Raw genomic sequence first — 26,716 nt, 5'->3', positions numbered from 1 at the left:
CTGTGGCAGCCCTAGGCTCCAATTCCCTTCTCCCCGGCCCTTCCCAGAGGCGTCCGCTCGTCTCACCCCCGTCTCACGGCAGCTTCTTTCTTTGGCTGCCGCTCCCCGAATCAAGGGCGCTCTGTTCTTGGGCGGCTGCCTGAGCGCTGCGGGACAGGTGCGATGGGCTGAGACCGGAGGAAAGCAACTTTTTTGTTACGTGCAGCAAGGTGCAGCTGGAAGGGAACGAGGACGCCTCCCTTGTGCGAGGGTTTGCGTGCTCCCTGCGTGCGCAGGTGGAGGGTAGAGCTGGTGGTAGTGACAGTGCCCAGTGCTCCCAGGGGACCGGGACCGGCGCCTAAGCTGTGAGGAGGGAGCCTGCATGATTTACGGGTTCAGCAGAGGAGCTGCAGGCAGCTTCCAGGAACAGGTTACACTTTCTCAGTACAATGCACTGGAAGAGGGAGCCAACTGGGAGACAGCTCCGCGTGACAACTGCCTGGAGCCCCGGCTCCTAACCCAGGCTCGCAGCCAGTCGCAGCCGACCAGTCGCTCCTGAAGGGCCAACATCCTTACGGTGCAGAGAGATGCATGCACTACCCCCAAACATGGAGCAGCTTCTGCTCCCTGTGGGCGCCCGCTCAGCACCCCCCAACGGCTGCGCTCAGGCCCTGCTGGGCCGCATCCAGTTTTCCTGGGGACTATTCACACTGCTCTGCTTGCTAAATCCACATTCTCGAGGATTAAGTTTCCACAGGGCGGACTCATTCTGCAGCATATTTTAATGCCACAATCAAGCTCTTAGGCTTAGAACAAGTGATGGTTAATAGCATGCTTCCTCCCTTTCTGACCTCAATAGCTTTTGCAAGTATTCTTTGCACACGAATGACTTGGCTTTGCAGCCAGTCTTTACATTCCCAGAGTCCGCTGACTTCTCTTGCACAGCATCTGCACTTGATGCTTTTGGTGATAAAAGAGAGGAAGAGAGGCCAACAGTGCAGTGCAGATGCAAATTTGACTTCAGCCGCTGAGTGAGTACATGCCCGCGGTAGCAACCCTATCTCGAGGAGCGCTCCCTTTGCCATGGGGATCTGGATGTCTTCCATTCGGTTTCAACAGCCTTTAATAACTCCCCTGCTGAAGGCAACGTCATGAGCCGCGGGCTTGCCTGTCTGCTTTCAGATGTATGACACTTTCAAACCCTCCACCCAGGTCTGACTTGTACGAATATTTGGCTGCCTCAGCTGCTGGGTGATTGGGATCTGCGTGAAGACCAAAGCGTTGGTGTTAGATACTTTATCACCGGCTTTAGTGGAGGTGTTTGCGAGGGCTCTGCGCCATGCACCCACCTATGGCTGACCACCCTGTCCGTCATGCACAAGGCTCGGTGTAAAACCTGGGATCCCAGGACACTTTGCATCCTTTGGGTGTCCTGCAATCCTATTAGCACCGTGGATGGCCCAGGAAATATCACTTAACACAGAGCATGGAGCTCACCAGCATCTCCTTTGCTCCCCGGCATCAGTTTGAACTATAAAACTTTTTGAATGTTGGGACCTGCATCTGCAAGAGTGCCACAACTCTGTGCATGGCCATGAAGGATGCAAGCAGATAAGACCCTGCATTAATAGCACCTGTACTTGAAATAGCCTGTTTTATAAACTGGAGGTGGGCTGTGCTCAGTGGAGACTGTGCAAGGAAAGCTCCTTGGGGACAACCTACTAGAGCCTGGTGCCTCTTCCCAGCTGTACTGCACCGGGTCAAAAAATGCAGCCATATTATTAACTGTTGCTTGAACTGGTCTGTCTAGCTCTGCTTATCTGACAAAGTTCAGTAAACCATCAGGAGACAGTCTTGCGGGCCATCTTGCTGGAGCGGGGACAGTCACAATTTCTGAACCCAACCAATGCATGCTAAATTGTAGTTTGTTCTGACCTCTCACCTTCAAGTTATTCATTGCCATTTTTTCTGTCTCTGAGCTATTAATTTCTGCCTTTGGCTAATGGTAAGCAAGACTCGTCCCACCAGTGTGGACAAAGAGCCAGAAAGCTGGATTCTTATCAGCACAGGCCTACTGGATTGTCCTGTGCTGATAAGATTGGGTTTATTCAGTCTGCAGAAGAGAAGATGGAGGGGGATTGAACAGCAGCCTCCACCTCCCTGCAGGGGGGCTGCAAGAGGATGGAGCTGGACTGGTCTCAGCGGGGGCAGATGGCAGGACAAGGAGCAATGGGCTCAAGCTGCAGCAAGGGAAGTTGAGGTTGGATATTAGGAAAAAGGTTTTCACGAGGCGGGTGGTGAAGCTCTGGAACAGGTTACCAGAGAGGTGGTGCAGTCTCCATCCTTGGGGGTTTTGGAGACCCGGGTAGACCAAGCCCTGGCTGGGATGATGTAGTTGGGGCTGGTCCTGCTTGGAGCAGGGGCTTGGACTCGATGCGACCTCCTGAGGTCCCTTCAACCCTCGTTTTCTATATTCTACCTACGTATTTCCATGACAATCACTTAAAATTGAAATGATCGCCAGAAGTATAGTTGACCGGGGATATTTCACACTGCAATAACATGTTGGTAATAAGAAATAACATTTCCTCCAACCTACCCAGCTCTGATGACATTACAACTCAGAAGCTAAGCAGGGGGAGGTGCATTGCCCAATGCACGTGCGACTCCTTCCAGGGAAACCTCGCGGTTGCAGGAAGCGGCACTTGCAAGTCAGGAGGATGCTTCGAGTCGGTATTACACCCGTGCCGCAGTCTGTGTGGTGGAGCTGTGCGCTGCAGAAAGCACCGTGGTTGAGTGAAATATAAAACCAAGGGCCTCAGTAGGAGCACTTCTAGACATTAAAGAGATTCACTCAAACTCCCAACTTATGCTATGAATAACATCCCAAATGGCTAAAATGGACAATACGTTCACTGATTTTTAATGCTATGTGTATATATATATTTTCCCATTAGACCCCACGTGGCAAATGGTCCTAGATTCATCAGTCACTTAGGTGCATAGACTTCCACTTTGTGCTTCGAATGCACCACAATCATTTACTGCCAGTCCTTTCACCGAGAGCCTAATGGTATGTAGTGCTTTGCCTAAAACCCCGGCTCCAAGTCATACGATGACATGAGCACCTCAGTTTTCATTTAAAAATAGAAGCAAATTTCTCACTTTCACGTTTCTGGAGGAAAGTCTGAAGAGATGAACCTTCAATGCTCCGAAAAGGAAAGTGTCGGTCATGTGTAAGGGCCTGGCACTACTGCAGGGAGGGTTCACCAGTGGCTGGATGGCACTAGACATCCCCTGTACACATCCTCTCCTAAAAGCATCTACTACTGCCGCTGCCAGGGACAGGATGCTGGCCCAGATGGACCATTCATCTGACCCATGTGCCCCTTCCAACCCCAATAGTTTTGTTATTCTAGATTTCTAAAAGCCTACTGTTAAAGCCAGATCATTCAGAAGTGGCCTCATGGTTTGACCTCAACATTTTCAACCACATTTTGAGTTCCCTAGGTGTCTTTGAAGTCTCCTGACACCTTTCCATTCAGGGTTGCACAAGTTTAACTCCAAATATGCTTTCAAACCCATTTAGAGAAGCTGGTGCTAAAGCCTATGCCAACACTCATGTCAGCTTAGTTTAAATTGATTAGAAACATGCTTCAGCTAAAGCAAAACAACCTTCCCTTTTCAACCCCAGTAGGATTCTGCACGGGTGTTCACACCAGCGTCATCAAATCGGCTTCAAATCACACCTCGGCTGGAGCGGTGGAGGGGCTAGTCAAAACAGTCGCCATGAGGGTTTGGTTTTTGGGGAATTTGCAAACTGTGGGATTGTGTTCTGCCTTCCCAGCTGCCTGTGGTCTCAATCAGATCAGATTTAGTTTGGTTTCCAGATTACAGGGCACCTGTTAGCTACTGAAGCAGCTAAGGCTCTCTTTTCAATCCCAAGGTGGTTGTATTTTCGGGATGGGCTACATAATCCCAACAGCAATAAGCATTTCAAATGGCAAAAGTCTGTTAGGGACTTTTTGCATCGTTGAGTAGGACAGGAGAGAGAGGCAAGTCCATTTGCTTTTACTTATTAACGTGGTGATGGGCTTCTTCTACTTCCCAACAGGCAGGTGCTGGGACCTGCAGTCCTGTGGGCGGTTTATAATTGCTCGCTGTGCTTTTGTTGTTAATCCCTTGTCTGCGTGGCACAAACCTGCTGGCAAAGAATTTGCATCCGGTGCTGCTGCTTTGAGCACCTTGTAAATAGGGGTGGTGGCTGTGTTTGTGCCAGGGTGAAAGGTGTTGCTTTCAGGTGGGGCGATAATCCGTGGCTATTGCACTCACGTGCAGCTGATGGGTATTACAACCCCACGAGTGTCTTCCAGGCACTTTGGAGCATGGGCTTTTCCTGGTCTTCGCTGCCATCATCTAGGGTGTGAAGGGCAAAGCCCAGGTAATTCTCTGGGCTTGACCTCCAACAGGTTTGAATATATCCTCGCGCTCTGGAAAACAAGTGTGCAAGGAAGAACACTTAATCCTCAATGAAGAGTTTGGCAGCTGGGCACGTTTAAGGAAAGGAAAGGAGGTCAAGGGCACAGAAGACCAGCTACTGAAGCTCCACTTTCCTTTTTTCCAAAAAATAAGTGGTGAGAGCCCTTCATGGTTCTGGCAGAAGGGACGAAGAGAGACCCAGCTTAAGAGACCTCATAATATGGAGGTGGCTGGTAGGACAGTCTTTTGAGGGATGGAGGCAATGGCTCAGTCACAGGAATTAGGGTCTCCCACATCCAAAGTGCTGTTGGACATCATCCCCTCCTCTTGTCCTCCCCTCCGCCTGAAATATCTTTAGTCAAAACTATTCACCTTAGTGCAGGTTGAGACCACAAAACATTGAACCCTGCAAGCACGTGAACAGCTACCACAAAGCAACGTCCGGGGGTCGGTCCCCACCTGCTTTTAACTGGCTGTAATGTGCTTGCTGTGGCTCAGAGACTGGAGCTCAGTGACTCAGGCCTTTCCACACTCAAGTTTTAATGGGATGGTTGCTAATTGTTAATACAGGATGTTTCCTTCAGATGAGCATCTTGCAATCTCGCAGGTGTAAACAGAAGAGAAAGAAAACAGTTTCAGGGATGCTGATTCACACGGATGACTGAATGAATGCTACAGAGGAGAGCCACACGCATGATCAGAGGTCAGGAAAACAGACCTTACGATGACAGGCTGAGAGCCACGGGAGTCTTTAGCCTGGAAAAGCGCAGGCTCAGGGGTGATCTGATGGCCACCTATAAGTTTATCAGGGGTGACCACCAGGATCTGGGGGAACGTCTGTTCACCAGAGCGCCCCAAGGGATGACGAGGTCGAACGGTCACAAACTCCTGCAAGACCGGTTCAGGCTGGACATAAGGAAGAATTTCTTTCCTGTCCGAGCCCCCAAGGTCTGGAACAGTCTGCCAGCGGAGGTGGTTCAAGCACCTACATTGAACACCTTCAAGAGGAAATTGGATGCTTATCTTGCTGGGATCCTATGACCCCAGCTGACTTCCTGCCCTTTGGGCAGGGGGCTGGACTCGATGATCTCCCGAGGTCCCTTCCAGCCCTGATGTCTATGAAATCTATGATCTATGAAGTCCACAAATAAACACCTTGCAGCATTTGAGAAAGCGTGACAGCTTCACACCGTCACGTTGCAGGCAGATGGATGGAAACAGCAGTATCTTGACCTTTCCACTGTACAAAACCCGACAGCATTTTACAGAGAATATGAACTTTTTGCAGAATTTTTGAACCAGCCCATAGGAAGCAAGAGTCGAAAGCTTGCAATTAAAGACATTTTTTTGCAAATTTTTTTTTTGCAATAATCTAGTTGGTCTGCCATGAGTCCCAATTCCTTTTTCCTCCCGCAGGCCGCCCAGGCTCTGGGCATGGTGGAGCGTGGCGGGCAGCGGGCAGACAGCCCCAGCTGCTGTGCCAGCCCCCTCCCTCTCCAAGCGAGCAGCATGGGCATGAGTAGGGTGGTCATCATAGAGGACAGTCCAGTTTTCTGCTTCTCTGTTTTTCTCTTCAAGGGACAAGGCTTGGGTGGGACTTGATGGAGGACAGGAGAACGAAGCCAGGTCTGGGCTCGGCGAGCGGGGGCGTCTCTCCATAGCAGGCGGGGGCGAGCGAGCCGCCACGACGGGAGATGCGGGACGTTGCAGGGGTGCGGATGGGGCGCGGTGGGCGAGGGACGGGCAGGGGGTGCGGAGAGCGTCGGGGCGCTCGGAGGAGAAGGCAAGGCTGGCGAAGGGGCGATGCGCTTGCGGGGAAGACGCACAGGTCTGAGCAGGACAGGGCAGAGCAGCAAAGCAGGAAGGAGGGAGAGAAAGTGTCCGGGGAGAAAGAGGAGGAGGGAGATGACAAAAAACAACCGTTGGCACAGCCCTGGGATGGTCTCTAAGGGACAGCGTGGACGGAGCCCAGGTTTGGCAAGAGCTGGGGAAATGCAGCTGGGTGCTTTGTGAACCAGCAGATCTCCTTCCCCCCGAAGTCTTTAGTAACCTGATCCAGGGCTGGGCATCACTGTGCCAGGTAATACTTTCTTCTCCACCTTGAATGGACTCCTGCGCAGTTGGAGGGTGACGGTTTGCCCCTTGCATGGCGGGCAGACTCAGCCCTGCAAGAGTCTCAAATGCCTCTGAATGCAAGGATCTCAGCTACACCATTTATGATGACGGGGAATTGGGATGGGACTTGCATGCAGGGGTCCCGAGTGCAAGGGAGGCCTGTAGTATCAGCGCTCCTAGCTACAGCACAGGCACTGGGTTATTGCAAGTATTGTGGAGAGACACCTGCAAGGTGCTGGTGGAAAAGAAGCAGGTGGATTCACAGCTGCAGTTTGTGTCTGAACAAACACTTTTAAAATTAAATAGAATAGCACTAAGCACAAAGAACAAAAATCCAGCTTAAGAAAGCAGAAAACAAACCAGGGAAGAAAATGAGTGACTAGAAATGAACAATGTACTGGGAACAATCAAGGTAAAACTATGGGAATTTAGAAACAGGATTGTGTCTTTAATTATTTAAGCAGTGTCCATATACTATAAGGTTGCACATGCCGGGAGGCTGTCACTAAATCACAAAGCAGCTTTCAACATTCATCCACTCTTAGGGGATTTCCTGGTTTGCAAGGCAGAATCTGCTGAACCGCACCGAGTTCTGGTATAAGTACACACCGCTGTTGATTGAAGCACAGCTATAAAACTGCAGGGGACTTAGATGGATTTAAGTGTTGCTGTGGTAGATCAGCTGGACTATGGCAGAGAAAACTGTAGACTCAAGGTAATCCTTCTAAGGTAACTGGATGGCTGGTTCAGAGTAGCCACTACGACGCTTCTCCCTCTGGTAACAAGATCTATTACTGCCTTCTCTGGGTGGCTTTGATATCCGATTTGTCTCATTTTTAATGATGTACCAGTTCAGAGACCGTCTGATCTCTCAGAGCGAACACAAAGGAGCTTATTAGCCAGAAATACTTCTCAAATAATGTTCAAGCTGCCCTTAAAAATAAGTCTCACAGTCAAATAATAGCAATGCCTCCTCTTTGATCCACAGGAGATATTTGGCTACAAAACCCAATGTTCCCGGAAAGCCCTGTGCATTGTTGGGTACATCTTGTCCTGCGGGGTCCTTCTGCTTCTCTTTTACTGGAAACCAGCGTGGGATGTGTGGGCAAACTGCGCTCCGTGTAGTTTGCAAGAAGCGGATCTCGTCCTGCTTCGAACAACAGTAGGTGCACGCACGCTTCAGGGTCTACCTTGGCGCCCACGTCTTGTCACGGCCGCTTAACTTTGAGATATGAAACTGCTTGTCCTGTTTTACCCCTGTGAAAGAGTAATTTCCTTCCATAGCACTGCCAATCTGCTATTGCTTTACACAGAAGCCTAGAAATCCTCTGATCTTTGCTTTATTTCTCTAGGATGAATTTCAAAGATACACCAGAAAGAAGGTGACCTGGATTGACTTGAGCACATTGACACTATCAGTTAGTGATAAACCAGATGGTCTCCTTATTGCTGACAAGGATTCTAGTATAAATAGAGCCATCATGAAGCCAGAGTTAAAAGTAAGTCATTTTTAAGGTTGGAGAGCTGAAGTGGTGATGATAAGGCACAAGATGAGGCAAGTGAAAGGCTCTAAGGGGTCTACAACCTCAGTATCCTTCTGTGACTCCCATGCTAATGGGATATGCCCATCTATTCACACCAAGAGGCCCCATAATATAACAAAGTTAGTTCCTCTTAATGGCATCTGTGCCATTTGATCCTGCAGGTGAGGTGCATCCAGGTGCAGAAGATCCGGTATATTTGGGATATTTCTGCAAAACAGTTCCACAAAGTCGGGTGAGTTTTATCTGCTGGTTGCAGCATTTGTGGTGCCAATAAAGTCCCTTTTATTGGAGAGAGTCTAGTGGAGGGCAACAAAAATGGTTTGGGGGCTGAGACACATGGCTTGTGAGGAGAGGTGGAGAGAAGATGAATACGTGTGTGTGTGTGTGTGTGTGTATATGTATATGTATATAAGGCACGTACATCCGGAACTGGGAGAACGCCTGTTCACCAGGGCACGCCAAGGGAAGACAAGGCGTGACAGTTACAAACTGGAGGACTGGTTTGGACTGGACACAAGAAAAAACTTCTTTACCATCCGAGTCTCCAGAGTCTGGAATAGACTCCCCCCCACAAGTGGTGCAAGCCCCTACCCTGGATATCTTTAAGAAATGCACGGATGCTTACCTTGCTGGGGTGATCTGACCCCAGCTAACATCCTGCCCCTTGGGCAGGGGGCTGGACCTGATGATCTTGCAAGGTCCCTTCCAGCCTTAATGTCTATGAAATCTGTGAAACTGGGCTTATTTAGCTGGGAGAAGAGAAGACTGAGGGGGACTGAATGGCAGCCTTCACCTCCCTGCCGGGGGGCTGCAAAGAGGAGGGAGCTGGGCTGGTCTCGGTGGGGGCAGACGACAGGACAAGGAGCAATGGGCTCAGGTTGCAGCAAGGGAAGTTGAGGTTGGATATTAAGAAAAACTCTCACTAGGAGGGTAGTAAAGCACTGGAACAGGCTCCCCAGAGAGGTGGAGGAGTCTCCATCCTTGGAGGTTTTGAAGACCCAGATAGACAAAGCCTTGGCTGGGATGATGCAGTTGGGGCTGGTCCTGCTTTGAGTTGGGGTTTGGATTAGATGCAACTTCCTGAGGTCCCTGCAACCTTTGTTTTCTAGGATTCTGTGATTCTTTTAGAACCTCATTACTGAGCTTTCTCATGATTATCCTAGGTCACTGGAGGACAGCAACTCATGTTATGACGTGCATCAGAAGTTTGGAGCTGGGCTGACAAGGGAAGAACAGAATATCAGGTACAGACTCTGTCTCCTCTCCTGCTTGGTCATTATCACAAATGAGCACAAGTGGTTTACCCCAGTTGTGTGTAGTGCACAAATAGCATTGGCAGGTGTGCAAAATGAGTGGAACTTACACTTTATTCTCAGTTGTACTAATGGAAATATTGGGAAACTCCTCTAACTTGCTCTGGACTCAAAATGGGCACCAAGAAATATCAAGAAATGCAGCTCTAGTCAGGGTTTGCACTGGTATGATCACTGGGTCACATTTTCTCCTGTAACAAACCCTTAGTACTACTGCAGCAACTCTCATTTCAGGGAACAGATGGGTTTTTCAGGGTCAGAAAGCAATATTAAGATGGAGGACATTATAGACCGATCAGCATAGACCGTTCCTGTGGAGAAGCAGGCCGCTGCAAAGTTTCTGCTCTTGGCTCTGAACCACGAGCTCTGTGGACACACACGGCCAGTCTGGTAGCAGACATGGAGCGAGGAAGTGTGGCCACTTACTGCTAGGCTGCAAGATTTAGTGCCGCAGCGAAGACCTCCAGATGTGCATGAATGGGACATGAGAAAATTGCGCTCGGTGTACTTTGTCCTCAAAATTGAAGGCTTATTGATAGACTTCCATCCCGTTCAGCCAGGCATCTGTGTTCTTGAGGCTACTTTTTAGATATCAGGTTTACCATTGCTTGAATGCACAGCTGTGTGTGTGACTTTTTAGTTACCCAACAGGCAAGAGCTAGAGGAACCACGAGCAAATCCCTGAACTTTGTTTCTGAGATATCAATCGATTCATGATCTCTTACAGGAGGCTAGTGTGTGGCCCCAATGCCATTGAAATTGAAATCCGCCCTATCTGGAAATTACTTTTTAAAGAGGTGAGCTGCATCCACTTTTTTATGTTTTGTTGTCGCCTGAAGAAAAAGCTCAGTCTTGTCACCTGGGAATTCAACAGTTGTGAAGGATGAAAGGTTTGGCTATCAATCATCTCCTAGCCCCTTTTGGATAGTTTGGCTCCATAAATTCCCCTTGCCATTTAAATCAGAGACAATATATTCAAGTCAGTATCCTAAACTACACTGTAGTCTTGCAGTGTCCTGCTAATTGGTGGTAGGTGTTCAGTTCAAGTGACTATATTTAAATTCTGAGTAAAGGAATTGCAGTGTGCATCTGTTATAATTTAGTAACACACATTCAGGATACAAAGCACTGTCTGAAAGCAGAATTGTTTTAAATGCATGCATAATGAAGTCCACACTCTGCAAGACCTCCTTCTCCAACGTGGGTGTTGAAAAATGAGGGGGAGTGGGGAGCACAGCAGGGACATGTGCTTTTATTTGTGGAGGATGGAGGATGATTTTGGTAAACTGTGAACAGAACCACGTTTGTACACCATGCACTGTCATCTAGCTAGGCAAATGCATTTCTACAATGTACCAAAGTATTTCAAACGGGATAAAGACCACACTACTCTACGCATGAAAAGGATCCAAGCTATTACTTGGTCTGTGCATTTTAATACCCTATATCGAATGCATAAAATACCCTCAGAAAAAAGCACAGAAAGCTGTAACTCTCCTGAAATTGGTTGGGATTGATATCCCACCCTTTTTCGGTGTCCCTGTGAGACGTTGCCCAAGCCAGGGCCCTCAGAAAAGCACTTTATAAATGCACTTTCTTCCCAGGCTGCTGCCCTGTGTCTGAACATTAATACCTGGGCCCAGAGCAGTTCTCTGCAGCACTTCAGTTTCAGTCCATGGGGAAATATCAGGCAGCCAGGTTGTAGCTGTATTGATCTTGAAGAAAAGGCAATCAGGACTTGTAGTAGAGTTGATATCTTTCATTAGTCCAATAAGATTTTTGCAAAATAAATAAATAAAAAAAAAATAAAAAGATTTTTTTGTTCAATTAAAGAAAATTTTTGCAAAAATCTTGTTGGTTTAATAAAAGATATCATCTCTACTATGAATCCTAATTGGGGAAATATCATAATAGGGTGCTCTTGGTGATAGATTGGTCAGGAGAGTGCGGTATTGCCCAAGTATTCATCTTCCTTTAGTTCCCTTTCGTTTGTTTTTAAAGCAACCTGGATAAATATTGCAAAATTATGTTTCAATAATTTCTCTTGGAGGATCTATTTGTCATAAAAATTATTCATTCAGTTCTGGTCTCCATACAGGCAAAACTCTCATTGCCTTCAATGGTTTGGTGATATCAGCACTGTAGGAGAGGGCTTTGCACTTGCTGTTTGATCAGAAATGGTCTGGACAAGTTTCTGAAAAAAGGTTTGCTTAATTTCTGCATCCAGTGATCTGGATGCTAGGACAGCCAAGGTGGCAGCATCAAATGACATGTGCTCAGGTACCCCAGCCATGGACTTTACCAGAACGGTGCAGGTGTAGGCAACGGCAGAATCTGACTTGAGCAATGTGATTTTCCATTACAGGATGATGCTCTGAAGTCCTTGGGTTGCTTAAAGCTGAACAATTAGTATAATGGAGAGGAAAAATAATCAAACCCTCCAGAGTCAGGTCAAATTTAATAGTAATAAATAAATAAATGAAAGTAGGCACCTTTCTATAAAGTTTTCATTTTCTACTAAACTCTGCAGCTTTTGAGGGCTAATTTTAATAGGAACCTATTGGTTTCTTCTCCTTGATTTTCCTTTTCCTTGTAAATATCTAATGAACCATCATAATGCATCAAGCCCCAAAGAATGAGGAAAGTTATACTAGCTCAGTTTTTTATCCACATGGAGACATTGCTTCTTGCCTGACACCACTTCTAAGACTGAGAGCGTCTAGTCGGGGCCGTGGGCAGCTAGAGACGACTGGTGCAATTCAGATACATCCTTGCAGCCACCGCGCAGCCACTGGATTGCAACAGCCTGTATTTATAACAAACCTGAGATTGGCCCCTGTCTCAGCCATTTGAATCAAAGTCAGTTCCTTGAACCCTCGTGGGAGAGCATTGGCTTGGAACAAGCATCACCACCCTTTGTTTGTGCTGACAATTTCATTGCATTTACTCAATCATTTTAATTTCCATCCCCCGATTTCTTGTGACTCTGTGGTACCTTTGTGTTTTCAGATTTTGAATCCCTTTTACGTCTTTCAAGCCTTCACCCTGACTCTCTGGATAACCCAGGGTTACGTGGAGTATTCTGTGGCTATCATAATCCTGTCAATCATTTCCATTAGCTTAACGGTGTTTGACCTCAGACAGGTAAGCTGTGGTTATTTATGGTGGTTATTTTCCTAGTTCAGGGAACCATAATACGTTTATTGCTAAGAGACACAAACTTAGGAGCCATTTCTGCACCACGTCCAGCCAGTTATTGGTAGCGTTGGCAATTCTCTAGTGCAGCAGAGATGCAAGTTGCTTTCTTGGCTTTATCACTACCTTACAGGGATAGACTTCAAATCATGAATTCTGGATCGAGCCTGCATTTCTCCAGAGTTCGAGAGGGCTTTGGTCTTGTAGGGAAATTAAAATGAATGGAACGACAGGTGTTAACATAAAAAAGAATATGATAATTGCTTTTAACTCTCAGGCCTGACCTGGGCAGAGTCTCTAAGGGCATGTATACATCAGAGGACCAAGCTCAGGTGAGCAATACAAGACCTGGAGACACTCAGCAGAGAGGAGGGAGTCGCGATCGGTGGGAATCTAGGCACGGCCCCAAAAATAAATGAATACTTTGGCTCAGCTTTCAGTAAGAACAGTGGCAGTGAACATGGGAACAAAGGCAGGATGATGAATAGGAAAGAGGGCTTATAAATTAAATTACCATAACTGAGGTCCGGACGATCTCCCCCCCCCCCGAGTGCTGTGGGAATTGGCTGCGGTCGTTGCGGGACCCCGGCACGGCCGCACGAGCACTCGTGGGGCTCTGGTGTGGGGCCGGAGGACTGGAAGAGGCCATCGTGTTCCCCATCTTCAAAAAAGGGAGGAAGTAGGATCCGGGAAACTGTAGGCCAGTCAGTCTTACCTCGATCCTGGGCAAGCTGTTTGAGAGAGTTATCCTGGCGCATGTCCCCGAGGGGCCGGGGGGAGATGATGCTCAGGGGCAACCAGCACGGGTTCATCAGCGACAGGTCCTGTCAGACCAACCTGGTGCCTCCTATGACCAGGTCACCCAATCCTTGGACGCAGGGGGAACAGTGGACATCGTCTTCCTGGACTTTCGGGAGGCCTTTCGACACTGTCTCTCACCCCGTTCTCATTAAGAAACTGGGGGCTGTGGTGTCGACCCCAGACAGTCAGATGTCGCCAACTGGCGGGAGGGCCGCACCCAGAGGGTGGTAGCGGATGGGTCCTTCTCAACCTGGAGGGACGTGGGCAGTGGGGTCCCCCAGGGCTCGGTCCTCGGGCCCGCACTGGTCAACATCTTCATCAGTGACTTGGACGAGGGGGTAAAAAGCAGCCTGTTCAAATTTGCCGATGACACTAAGATGTGGGGGGAAGTGGGCATGCTAGAAGGAAGGAATAGGCTGCAATCGGCCCTAACAGGTTACAGGGGTGGGTGGATGAGATTAGGATGTGACTCAACACCGACAAGTGCAAGGTGCTGCACTTGGGGAGGAAGAAACAGCACCATACCTACAGGCTGGGGAACTCCCTCCTTGTCAGGGCAGAGGCAGAAAAGGATTTTGGAGTCATCACTGATGCCAAGATGAACATGGGCCGGCAGTGTGGGGACACGGTCAGGAAGGCCAACCGCACCTTGTGCATCCACAGGTGCATCTCGAGCAGCTCCAGGGAGGTGATCCCCCCCTCTGTGCGGCACTGGTCAGGCCACAGCTGGAGGACTGCGTCCGGTTCTGGGTGCCACACTTCAGGAGGGATGTGGACACCATGGAGAGGGGCCAGAGGAGGCCACTCGCATGGTCAGGGGACAGCAGGGCAGGCCCTACGAGGAGAGGCGACGGGACCTGAACCTGTTCAGCCTCCACAAGAGAAGGCTGAGGGGGGATCTTGTGGCCTGTTACAACTAGTCAGGGGGGACCAGCAGGCATTGGGGGAGTCCCTGTTCCCCCGAGCACTGCCAGGAGTGACCAGGAATAACGGTCACGAGCTGGCAGAGGGCAGATTTAGACCAGACATCAGGAGGCGCGACTTCACGGTCAGGGCGGCTAGGGTCTGGACCCAACTTCCAAGAGAAGTGGTGCTGGCTCCTACCCTGGGGGGCTTTAAGAGGAGGCTGGATGAACACCTTGCTGGGGTCTTTTGACCCCAGGACTCTTTCCTGCCATGGCAGGGGGTCAGACTTGAAGATCTGCTCAGGTCTCTTCCGATCCAACCAACTATGAAACGATGAGGTGGTAGCAAAAATGCAAAAGCTTAATATATGCAAATAGGGAAAATCCAGTAATCTCTATCTGAAATGACTAAAGAACGGCAAGTGAATTTGCAAATCTTGCAGCATAGATTTTTAATAGTGACACTGTTGGTAGGCATATTTAATACAGAAGAGGATCGGAGTATCTTACAGGAAGAACAGAAAATCTTTGAGGATGGGAGTGATAGAAGCAGGATTAAATTCACGGATACAAAATGCGAGGCCATGCACTTAGAGTAAGAACAAGAATTACTGCTGTGAACCAGGAGCTCAGCTTGGAGGGACAGAAAAGGGCTCTGGTATAAACCATGGGAAAGCAATAGTCCTTTCCTGGCCAAGCTGGACTGGCACCTGATAGCTCCTGCCACTCCTGCTCCACCCTCTACCTAGGCCAGCAACGGGAGGGAGCGAGGGTTTGCCAGCACTGCCGTGATGGCTAATCATCACATACCTCTGAGTCCTGGTCAACAGACCTTTGGGCTGTGTCTACATGACAGACGCCTTCCCACAACCAAATGTGTACTCCTGTCCCTTTAAGAGACCTGGCTTTTTAATCAGCGTAATCATCTGGGTTATCAGCCTGTAACGAATGTGGAAAGAACGGCCTCTTCAGTTTTCTTGGGCAAGGCTCCTACCTGGGTAGTGTTTTTGGCATGAAGGATGACAGTACTTGGAGCTTCCTGGTACTCTTCCAACTGGTTTGATTTCTGCATAACAACACTTCGAAGAAGTCCACACCTGGGATTATATTTTGCAATTAAAATGACACATGCCCTCTGTGTTCCTGTGCAATGATGTAGACCAGTCAGTGTGTGGCAGTTCACCTCACTGTATAGCTCAGGATATGTAGACTTCTAAAATGGGATTAAACATGACATGTAGAAACCATTAGCTAAGATAAAATGTTGTAAGATCTGGTGTTTGTTTGGTTTGGTTTGGTTTTTGCAATGGTAATCCCGGTAATAAGTGAATAATTATAACTCAAGTTTTATTTCATCCTTCTGGTAAGGATAAATGTGGATCAGCATAGGGAAAACAAAACAAAACAAAAAATCACCGTTAAAAAGGATTGGAAATGTCATTACAAAAAAAGAGAGATAGAGAGAGAGGCTGCATGTTTCCTTACACTGCTGTAAAGCAGGAGATAAATCTATTGAAGTCAACAGATTGACAAAAGGTATAAAGCAGAGGTGAGATCTGCCACATACCATCCAGCCTGCTCCGCCTGTTCACCCAGGCAAATACTCTGAACACATTCCCCTGGTAATGAAAACACAAGCAGTAATGAATCCAACCACTGCTAATGCAATTAAGTTCAATGTCTGAACTGGAAAGCTTATCCCAGTCGCTGAATTGTAATGCATTCCTTAACGCGCGCACGAGTATTTCAACTGTCCATTTGCTTCCTGGTCAACAGCAATCGGTCAAGCTGCACAACCTGGTGGAGGAACACAACCGAGTCCAGGTGAAAGTGTTCACAAAAGATGACGGTGAGCGATGTCCAGCTCGGCATCCTTCCCCTGTCCTTCTAATCGCGCGAGGGGTCGAACTGCGCTGGGAATTACACCGCTCTCTCTGACTTGTGCGGGAACTTCTCTGAACTCATAAGCAGACGACCCCCAGCAACCCGTTTCAGGGTGAAGGTCAACTTGGACAAAATAACAGCATGATTCAGTGTCCAGGATGCCAGCCGTGGGGCTTTAGAAACCTGGGCTTAGTTTCCCGTTTGGCTACGGTCTGCCTCTGGGACCTCGGGCATTTCTCACGCAGGGTGAATCGCACTCCCTACCTCCAAGGCACTTGTGAGAGCCCGTGCGTTAGAAATTGCAAGGGGCTCAGACGCCAGGGCTGTGAGAGTCATTTAAAACACAAGAACTTCAGGACCTTAAAAAGAAATTTTTTTGCAAGATATCATCTCTACTACGAGTCCAGATTGCTAGGACCTTAGATAGATTTTCTTGTTCAAAACACCTTACAGAAAGTACCTAATTATGCCCCAGAACATCACTTGGAGGTTGGCAGGTAGACAAGCGACTTCTTTTAGTCTTGTCCCAGTCTGCAAGAATGAGTCTGAAAACCATGCAATAGTGCAGAGAAGTTGTTTTGCAAAAGTTTGCCTTAAAACATTTCTAGTGCTCCTTGCTGGGGTATAAGTGAAAGCTCACTTCATTTGGTTTGACCCTAGGTTGCAAAACTCTGGAGTCTCACTTTTTAGTCCCCGGAGACGTTCTTGTTTTAGAAGGAAAGAAGCTTTCTTTGCCATGTGATGCCGTCCTGATCGACGGAGGCTGTATTGTCAATGAAGGCATGCTCACAGGTACAGCCGTGGGTTTGGATTCCCCGTTGTCTCCGTGAAGCTCTCTCCTCTGTTTCTGTCCATCTTTGCAGACACTTTTCTAGCTGTTCTGATTGCAGACCGTGGGTTTGCTATAACTAGAATAAGTCAAAGTCTCCCTGAGAGGGGCTTTGGATCATTTCCCTTGTGTAGTGTAAGCCAGTTTCTTATTAAAAATGAAAACAAGTCTGTTTAATGCCATCTCAGGAAGAGAAAAACACAACCACGGTGCAAATACATTGAATAGATGGAGTTTTTTCTTAATGTGCAGGCAATGACACATGCATGTGGACAGCAGAGGGCAATGTCTCTCACAGACACAAACTAAAGATGAAGTTTGACTCAAGCCTTTAAAGCAGCAACTCTCAGCCAGGGTATAGAGGCACCCTGGGGTGCCAGTAGATCCTTTGCAGGGTGCCCAAAGGTGCAAGGAGAGAAGCAGATAAGTGCAGGCTCAGGCGTGCCCCTGCATGGCCAATCCCCACCCCCAGTGCCCCATCCCTCTGCAAGGCTATAAGCACTGTACTATATACACTCATTTTTGCAATGGGTGCCACTTTGTTCACAAAAGTGATGGAGGTGTCCCTATGAGCGGTGCCCCGAGTCCAAAAAAGGTTGCGAACCGCTGCTTTAGATAGAGAGCTGCTCGGGGGTGTCTGGTGTGCCCTGAGGGTACAACCACAGCTACTAATGGTTTTCACTCGGGGTACCATCACTTCTCTGTGTGGGATGGGGCAAATCCACACTGGAGGATGAAGAACAGCAGCAGACAGGGCAGGCAGCAGAGAGCAGAGCAAAAGGGGTGAGAGTAACATTGGGGAGGCGGCTGGGTTTACCCAGCGACGTGCCTGCCAAAAACGTTGGCCCCCACTCTTCTAGCTCCCTTTTAATTATTATTATTTGTTTAAAAGACTTGATGTAGATGGCAAGAACTGGGGGGGTGAAGTAGCTGGAAGCCGCTGAGAAGGGCTGCACAGCACCCGAGAGACGCTCAAGTGCATTCTCCCCGCGTTTGTCCCAAATGGTCTTTAGGTGAAAGCATTCCCGTCACTAAAACAGCATTGCCCCACGCGGAAAACACGATGCCCTGGAAAACCCACAGTGTGGAGGATTACCGAAGACACGTCCTCTTCTGTGGAACTGAGATCATACAAACCAAGCCGAGCGGCAGAGGGCCAGCGAGAGCGGTGGTGCTGCAGACCGGTAGTTATTTTGCCTTGCACTTTGTGGGTGTATGCATGTGTTGTGTAAGGAGAAGGCATGATGCTAAAGCAATTATTTCTATGTCTATGGCTCATATATCCAACCCAGGTGAATAGTGCCTAGAAATGATCCCCTCCCGTCTGAAGGCCAAGAAACATGTTGGTGGGTCTCAGGTGGATTCCCAAGGGAAGAGGTTCACATGTCATGGGCCTCTGGCCTCCCTGGGCTGCCCAGAAGGCACCCTTGCAAGAGAAGGCCGGTTTGAATAGAGTTGCACACACCTTTGGCAGACCATCCGTGGGCTTTTGCACATGCACATCTTACCCTGTCTGAATTATACTGGGGTAGCCAAAGAGGCATAACCTTACTTACGCAGACACTGGTGCGAGTCCCAGTGTGCCACATAGCCCTGCATGGAGAGGAGGAGAAAATACCCCTGTACTACATTCACGCTTGAGTTGGACCTGGTGCAACTGCTTCAATAAACCAGACTAGCATTGCTGTACAACAGTCAGTCTCTGAACCAGGCCAGGGTTAGTGCTCAGGTAGCTGGAAAGATGAGAGATTACAAGTTCACTATAGCTGGAGTTTAATTAGATTCATAGATTCATAGATGCTAGGGTCGGAAGGGACCTCAATGGATCATCGAGTCCGACCCCCTGCATAAGCAGGAAAGAGTGCTGGGCCTACATTACCCCAGCTAGATACACATCCAACCTTCTCTTGAATACCCCCAGGGTAGGGGAGAGCACCACCTCCCTTGGGAGCCCGTTCCAGACCTTGGCCACTTGAACTGTGAAGAAGTTCCTCCTAATATCCAATCTAAATCTGCTCTCCTCCAGCTTGTGGCCATTATTTCTTGTAACCCCCGGGGGCGCCTTGGTGAATAAATACTCACCAATTCCCTTCTGTGCCCCCCTGACGAACTTATAGGCAGCCACCAGGTCGCCTCTCAACCTTCTCTTGCGGAGGCTGAAAAGGTCCAGTTTCTCTAATCTCTCCTCGTAGGGCTTGGCCTGCAGGCCCTTAACCATACGAGTGGCCCTTCTCTGGACCCTCTCCAGGTTATCCGCATCCTTCTTGAAGTGCGGCGCCCAGAATTGCACGCAGTACTCCAGCTGCGGTCTGACCAGCGCCCAATAGAGGGGAAGTATCACCTCCTTGGACCTATTTGTCATGCATCTGCTGATGCACGATAAAGTGCCATTGGCTTTTCTGATGGTTTCGTCACACTGCCGACTCATGTTCATCTTGGAGTCCACTAGGACTCCAAGATCCCTTTCCACTTCCGTGCCACCCAGCAGGTCATTTCCTAGGCTGTAGGTGCGCTGGACATTTTTCCTCCCTAGATGCAGCACTTTGCATTTCTCCTTGTTGAACTGCATTCTGTTGTTTTCTGCCCACTTGCCTAACCTGTCCAGGTCTGCTTGCAGCTGCTCCCTGCCCTCCGGCGTGTCCACTTCGCCCCATAGCTTAGTGTCATCTGCAAACTTGGACAGAGTACATTTCACCCCCTCGTCCAAGTCGCTGATGAAGACATTAAAGAGTATCGGTCCAAGCACCGAGCCCTGCGGGACCCCACTGCCCACACTCTTCCAGGTCGAAACCGACCCATCCACCACAACTCTCTGGGTGCGACCCTCCAGCCAATTCTCCACCCACCGGACTGTGCAGTCATCCAAGTCACAGCCCCTTAACTTGTTCACCAGTATGGGGTGGGATACCGTGTCAAAGGCCTTCCTGAAGTCCAGGTATACGACATCCACCCCTCCTCCTGCGTCGAGGCGTTTTGTGACCTGGTCATAAAAAGAGACTAGATTGGTCAGGCACGATCTACCTGCCACGAACCCGTGCTGGTTTCCCCTCAGCATAATTTGTCCTGCCGGGCTCTCACAAATGTGAGCCTTGATAATTTTCTCAAAGATTTTGCCAAGGATGGAGGTGAGACTGACTGGCCTATAGTTGCCCGGGTCCTCCTTCCTCCCCTTCTTGAAAATGGGAACCACATTGGCCCTTTTCCAGTCCTCCGGGACTTGACCCGTGCGCCACGAGCGTTCAAATATTCCCGCCAGTGGCTCTGCAATGATGTCGGCCAGTGCCTTCAGTACCCTCGGATGGAGCTCATCCGGGCCTGCCGACTTAAAGGCATCCAGTTCCTTCCAAGTGACCCTGCCCCACCTCAGGGTCCACGCATGGCAGTCTGGTGCCTTGCTGCTGCCTCCCTACACTCCCAGGGAGAGACTTGTCATGCCTCTCGCTTAGGGAGCACTGAGGCGAAGAACTCGTTGAGGAGTTCAGCCTTGTCCCCTCTGTCCGTCACCAATTGTTTCTGCCCATTTAGCAGGGGTCCTATTCCTCCCTGTGCCTTCCTTTTACTCCCTATATATCTAAAAAACAATTTCTTATTGTCTTTTACTTGGGTTGCCATCCTCAGCTCCATGGTAGCTTTGGCCTGTCTAACTGCCTCCCTACAAGCACGAGCAGAAGAGGTATATTCCTCTTTGGTGATCTCTCCCTGTTTCCACTTTTTATGTGCTCCCCTTTTGGCCCTTAGTCTGCCCTGGATTTCTCTGGTCAGCCAGGGAAGCCTCCTGGCCCCTTTCCCTCTTTTACCTCGCACGGGGATCGTCTCGCTTTGTGCTCGAAGGATAGCTTCCTTAAGGCACAGCCACCCTTCTTGGGCTCCCATCATTTCAAAACTACTACTCTGCAGTGCATCCTTCACTAATCGCCTGAGTTCGCTGAAATCAGCTTTCCTAAAGTCCAGCATGTTCACCCTACTGGTTACCTTACCCACTCGACGCCTTATGTTGAACTGTACTTTTAGGTGATCACTGTCCCCCAGATGGCTACCGATCTGTAGGTCCCCTACTATGTCATCCCCCGTTGCCAATACCAGATCCAGTAAGGCATTCCCCCTAGTGGGACCATGTACCTCCTGCGTCAGGTGGAGGTCCTGTACACAGGTTAGAAACCTGCGTGAGCGGTGGGACTTTGCTGTCCCAAATTAGGTTAATTTACGCTCACAACTTCCCCATTGCACTCTGAGCTGGATTGAATGGGCTCGCTCTGTGGCATGGTGGCATGCACCCTCCCCAGCAGGCAAGGCTGCCCGTGGCGGCTCTGCCAGCCCGGGGCCTGCCCACGCTCACTGCACGAGGCTCCCAGGGCGCCCAAGGGACAGCAGCCACAACATGATGAGCCTTGCCCAAAAAACTCCTATTGCCACAGCAGCACGGCTGAAACAGTGCTGTACACTTCCCAGATCCATGGGGAGGCTGCCGGAGGCTGTTGCTTATTGAGGAATTTCACCCTGCGTGAGCTGCTGCGCACCACAGAAAAGCTGTCCAGGGGCCCAACACGTGCAATGTGTGACCCTTGTCTTACCGTAGGATTCAACACAGCTAAAGGTGACTTGGTGAGATCCATCCTGTACCCCAAGCCTATGAACTTCAAACTCTACAGAGATGCCTTCAAGTTCATCGTAGGCCTTGCAGTGATCGGCGTACTTGGACTGATCTACACAGCGTGCGTGTATGCATACAGGAAGGTCAGTATGGACGATGGTGTAAGGCATTCCCTTGCCCATGGGAGAGGGTAAGCTGAGTACGTGGAGTGCTTTGAGCCTCCCTCTGCTCCTCACATAGTTAATGGACCATCCTCTAGCCAAGTTTTTAATTTCCAGTGAGAAAACAACAGAGCATCACAAACAGAATAAACTGTGACTTCCTCCAGGAACAAAAAAACCATTGTGCTGCAGTGATTTTTCAGCACTAGGAAGTGCATGTGTGATACTTAAAATAACAGAAAAGGAGGGTGGAAGGGAGCTCAGGAGGTCACGTCTAGTCCAACTCCCTGCCCCAAGCAGGACCAGCCCCAACCACATCATCCCAGCCAAGGCTGTGTCTAGCCAGATCTTCAAAATCTCCAAGGATGGAGATGTCACCACCTCTCCAGGTAACCTGTTCAGTGCTACCTACCCTCCTAGGAGGAGATTTTTTCCTTAATATTTAACCTAAACTTCCCTTGCTGCATTGGGATCATGATCCTAAGTCTGTCTCTTCAGTGGCTCACTCCAGCTGGTCTCCCTGCTACTCACTGGAAACAGGTGGAGTTGCTCTTTTACAGTAATTCCAGTGGCAGGAGAAGGCGCTTTGGTGCTGAAGGTACAAAAGCTTCTCTACCTCCTAAGGAGCACACGGCTCATATGTAATGAACTGTCACAGTTAGTTGCACATAGCCATTTTCTTCAATTCTTGCACTGTTGTAAGAAGTATCGTACATATGTCACTACAGAGGGTGCTGTGGAAAGAACGGGCATTTTGGTCACCGTCTTGTGACAAAGAGCCTAGCAAATAAAAGAAGGGGTGGAAATATGGGTGCTTTCCCTAAAGCAATGCTCTCCCCATGACTGAGTGGTGGAGCAAGGGCTTATGGAAAGGTGAAGTATTTAGACAAGGCTTTTCAGGCCATGAGACCCGAGAGCAGGGATTCTCAACCAGGCTGGCCTGTGAGGGGTGCAAACGTAATCCTCAAGACAAACCCAGAGATTTTGAGAGTCCCCCAAACACTCTGCCCTTCCAGAGGTCTTTGCAATGGAAGATTTGTTATAGCATTTTTCTGTAGTCAAAAAAAGAGTGAAAACTGTGAGCTGCATTTTTGTAGGGGGAACTCAAGTCTGAAAAGCTTCACTGAGTCATAGAGACGTGGGGCTGGAAGGGACCTGGCCAGGATATAAAATTCCTTCTTGATAATTGGTCTTATGCCCACCACCTATGAGAGCACAATGGTCTCCTTATTAACGATGAACAAACTCCTTCCCTTAATCATTTCCCACCCTCGTTCTGTTTCAGCAATCTGTATCAGACACGATAACGATGGCTCTGCTCCTCCTCACCGTCCCTGTCCCCCCCGCTATCCCGGCGGCTTTGACAACAGCCATTGTTTATGCCCAGAGGAGGCTGAAGCATAAGAACATTTTCTGCATCAGCCCACAGAGGATCAACATATGCGGGCAGATAAACCTTGTGTGCTTTGACAAAGTAAGGAACGTAGCGCGGCGCATAACGAGCGTGTCAGCCAGGGACTCGGTGCCTCTTTGCGGATTCGGGATCATCTTCCTTGTGTGCATGCTCAGGGAATCAGACTTCATCTGCTTCCTCCATGTACAGAGAGACTTACGCCAGGCCTTGCCCACCGAACCACCAGCCGCTGCAGGGCAGGGAGGTGGGGATGTGGGTGCAGCCACGTGCCCATATATAAATTTGAAGCTGCCGTTCCTCCAGAAATCATCTCGCCACAGCCCCGGTGCTGGATATGCCCCATTTCTCGGCATCCATGTGGCTGGCAGGTATTTTGTAGACAGAAGCCCACGACTTGCTGTAGAGTCCCCCATACTCTAAATTCACACACACACCTCCATATCAGGTGTGAATAATTCATGCAGGGTGCCCCATGTGCAGGGCTGCAGCTGGCTCCAAATACGGCCCTCGATGCATCTGACCTCTTGGACAATCGCCACTCTGCTTTCCTTAATTATGTCCCACTCTAAAATCTGGGCAATTCCATCATCCCAGGTACTGATGCTGGCCTGAAAACACCGGGCCAAGACTTGCAGCAAGTACAGGCTCATTCAGTGCCAGTGCAGCTGCCTGAGACAGAGCCAGTTAGGCAAGACATGGATTTGGTCCATACTTCCCTTTTCTCCCAAACCCTTTCACTCATTCTGCCTCCCACACTCTCATAAAACTTCCCTCTGACCAGTATATACAATTTAGCTAACATATTGCTGATAGGCAGGGGCAGACTCTAAGCCAGGGGAAACTCGGCGCATCTTGGTTGCTTCCAGAGGAGCTAGGACAACACACCCCCGTGATGCTCAACCTGTCTGGCCGCAGATAGGTGGGTAGTGCCCGGTCCATCTGCAGGCCGGATCTGGCTTATGGCCCCAAACTAACACCCAGGGGCGTTGCATCGAGACCCCATCCTGCTGTGCAGTGGGGGCAGCCCCAACCCTGCCCCATGGCAGGGAAGGCGGCTTGACCTGGGCCCTGTGGGGCTGGGGGGTGGCCCAGCCCTGATCCAGTCACGGGGAGAGGACACGGCCTGGCCCCGATACAGCCATGAAGGGGAGGGGAGGGGGCATGGCCTGGCCCCAAGCAACCGTGCGGGGTTTGGAGCTTGGGAATTTGGCGGCAGGGGAGGTGGTTGTATTAATTTCCACCACTCCCTCACAGCCAAATTTCCCGACCTGTGGGGAGCCCCATGCCCAGATACTATGGCTCCATGTGTCATATTTGCCCGATGGGCTGGAGGCAGAGGGCCCCCGATGTACACCGTTCAGCCTTGGAGTCACTGCTTTGCTTATTTTTAAGACATTGCTTGTTTTGCACCATTTCTGCGGTCGTACAATGCTCAAATTCAGCCTAGTTTCATTTACATTGGGTCAAGGGGCAGACTCGGGACCTGCAGCTTTATATAACCAAGTAATCCCATGTTTATTTGAACTAGACTGGCACGCTAACAGAAGACGGTCTGGATCTATGGGGAGTGATCCCTTCAGGAGAAAGCCGGTAAGCCTTTTTGTCTACAAATGTACTCTGTATTTTGGGATTATATTTAGGAGCTGCTCACCTAGGATAGAGAGAGGTAGTGCATAGACACTTCTTGCAACAGAGATTAGAGCCCAGACCTCCCCGCTCCTAGCCGAGTCATGCAGCCGATAGGCAGGAGAGCCAGACCCCTCTTTCTGGCTCAGCAAATCCTGTCATGGCAAAGGGGAGCAGCTTTAGGAGGAGTGAGGAGCACCCCCAGCCCTGAAGAGCTGACAGCCTGGTAGTGAGGGAAGTACACACCTCTGGGCAGGTCAGACACGGGGTAGGCTTGATCCCCCCAGGTAGAAGAGGGACCTGAGCCCAAGGGTCCAGTAGCACACGTGAGTGATGTAAGCACCAAGCTATATCAGAAAGAGAGAGGCCTGTCACCAGCACGGCCTCTTGTTGCTGTAGCTTTCAGTGGAAATGGTGGTGGCAGCGACATCTTAACATGCCGAGTCCTGTAGATGCGTCGGGTGTCCTGCGTCTCGGGGGAGACCGGCTCTGGATCCCGCCCAAGTTTGGCATGAGCCAGGCACAGAGCTGCTCAGCCCTGACCAGAGCGCAGCAGCGCTTGTGCATGCAGCAGCAGAAGGCGAGAGGCCTCGGGAGGTTTCCCAGAGAAAATCTGGTGCCAAGGGAATCAGACAGGGGCTTTGAGGATCACACTCTTGGCCTTGGATGAGGTGAGTTTTAGGCACTCATGTCCTTCCTTTGGAGGCCTCTCGAGGATGCTGTGGACTGCCTCACAAGATGAGCGCAGTTACAGGAGCAAACGTGATTCCCTAGATAAACCCAGAGAATTCAGACAGGAATTCAGAGGGGCACAAACCTGGTGTGGCCTTTCTGAGATGTCTGCAATAGCAGAGTTGCCCCAGCATTTCTCTGTAGTCAAAAAAAAGAGTGAAAACAAAGATCTGGCATTTTCTGAGAGGGAGTTCGAGTCTAATGAAGGAGCCCTCGAGTCAGACGGGGACCTGGGGGGATGCATTTGCACCCCACTTTAATTCCATCCAAAGTGTAAAGCCAACTGCCTACCAGTGGCAGCAGCACTTCTATTCAGGCAGCAATGGGGCAGTTGGTTGACTTAAAGGCTCGTTATAATGTGCTTGATTCCTTCTAAACTCTTCACTCCATAGGTGTTAACAACCCTCTTTCTTTTTAAATGGTCTTTAGCGGTTTCACTACCCCAACTATCCTTACATCTGCAGTGCTGCTGACAGGTAGCTGCTTCTAGTAACATAGCTCCCATTGCACAGACCTGCAGACTGGTTTTTAACTCTAGCTAAAAGCACTGAGTCAGGCGTGGAAATATTAACTCGGGTGAACATTAGCTCAGGTGGGGGAATCACTTTCTATGGAGCATTGGAGGCACTGCCCAGATGCTCCAGAAAGCTTGATTTTGGTTTCTGAAGCTGAAAAAGATGTACAGTTAACTGTAATGACTGCAGGATGAATGAAACAACATCTTTGGATTATTTTTGCATAGTTGTTTGCATTTTTATATATAATATGTGATATATATGACATAGCAAATTAAAAGCACATTCCAATCAACTTTTTTTTTTTGGCTTCAGTCTCAAATTGAGTAGTACAGCTCTAGGCCCCTACTTATTAGTCAAGCTTCCAGTCTTTCTGCAGTGGGTGTTGTGCTACATGTGATGATGCACCACACCATCTGCACATCCCCTTTCCAAAATCCTGGATCCGCTCACAGCTTGAGTCTAAAAATGGTTGAGAACCACTGGTTTAGACTGAAAGCTCCTCAGCGCAGGCACCAGCTCTGTGCATCATTCAGTACATTGGACTTCGGGTGCCCACCTCAGCTAGGGCCCCCAGGCACAGTGCCAACACTGTGTTGTATTGAGTGCACTGTTTTGCTCATTAACAGACGC

The 26,716-nt window shown here is 49.4% G+C and overlaps 1 protein-coding gene across 1 annotated transcript in view; it reads left to right on the top strand.

Moving 5' to 3' along the window:
* LOC149863278 (putative cation-transporting ATPase 13A5) overlaps positions 1–26,716 on the top strand; it is a 57,414-nt gene that overhangs the window by 8,808 nt on the left and 21,890 nt on the right. The window contains exons 3-13 of the mRNA XM_090054148.1: positions 7,926–8,072; positions 8,279–8,349; positions 9,281–9,361; positions 10,158–10,227; positions 12,440–12,574; positions 16,108–16,180; positions 16,876–17,007; positions 18,058–18,228; positions 21,621–21,778; positions 23,082–23,270; positions 24,739–24,800. Coding sequence (XP_089910274.1) covers positions 7,926–8,072; positions 8,279–8,349; positions 9,281–9,361; positions 10,158–10,227; positions 12,440–12,574; positions 16,108–16,180; positions 16,876–17,007; positions 18,058–18,228; positions 21,621–21,778; positions 23,082–23,270; positions 24,739–24,800 — 1,289 coding nt within the window. The remainder of the gene's footprint in view (positions 1–7,925; positions 8,073–8,278; positions 8,350–9,280; positions 9,362–10,157; positions 10,228–12,439; positions 12,575–16,107; positions 16,181–16,875; positions 17,008–18,057; positions 18,229–21,620; positions 21,779–23,081; positions 23,271–24,738; positions 24,801–26,716) is intronic.

The sequence above is a fragment of the Crocodylus siamensis genome, chromosome 6 (assembly GCF_052110815.1).
Source record: "Crocodylus siamensis isolate JL-2025a chromosome 6, ASM5211081v1, whole genome shotgun sequence".
Classification (NCBI taxonomy): domain Eukaryota; kingdom Metazoa; phylum Chordata; order Crocodylia; family Crocodylidae; genus Crocodylus; species Crocodylus siamensis.
Note: the sequence above shows the minus strand (reverse complement) of the source record. Positions and strands in the feature narration are given on the sequence as shown.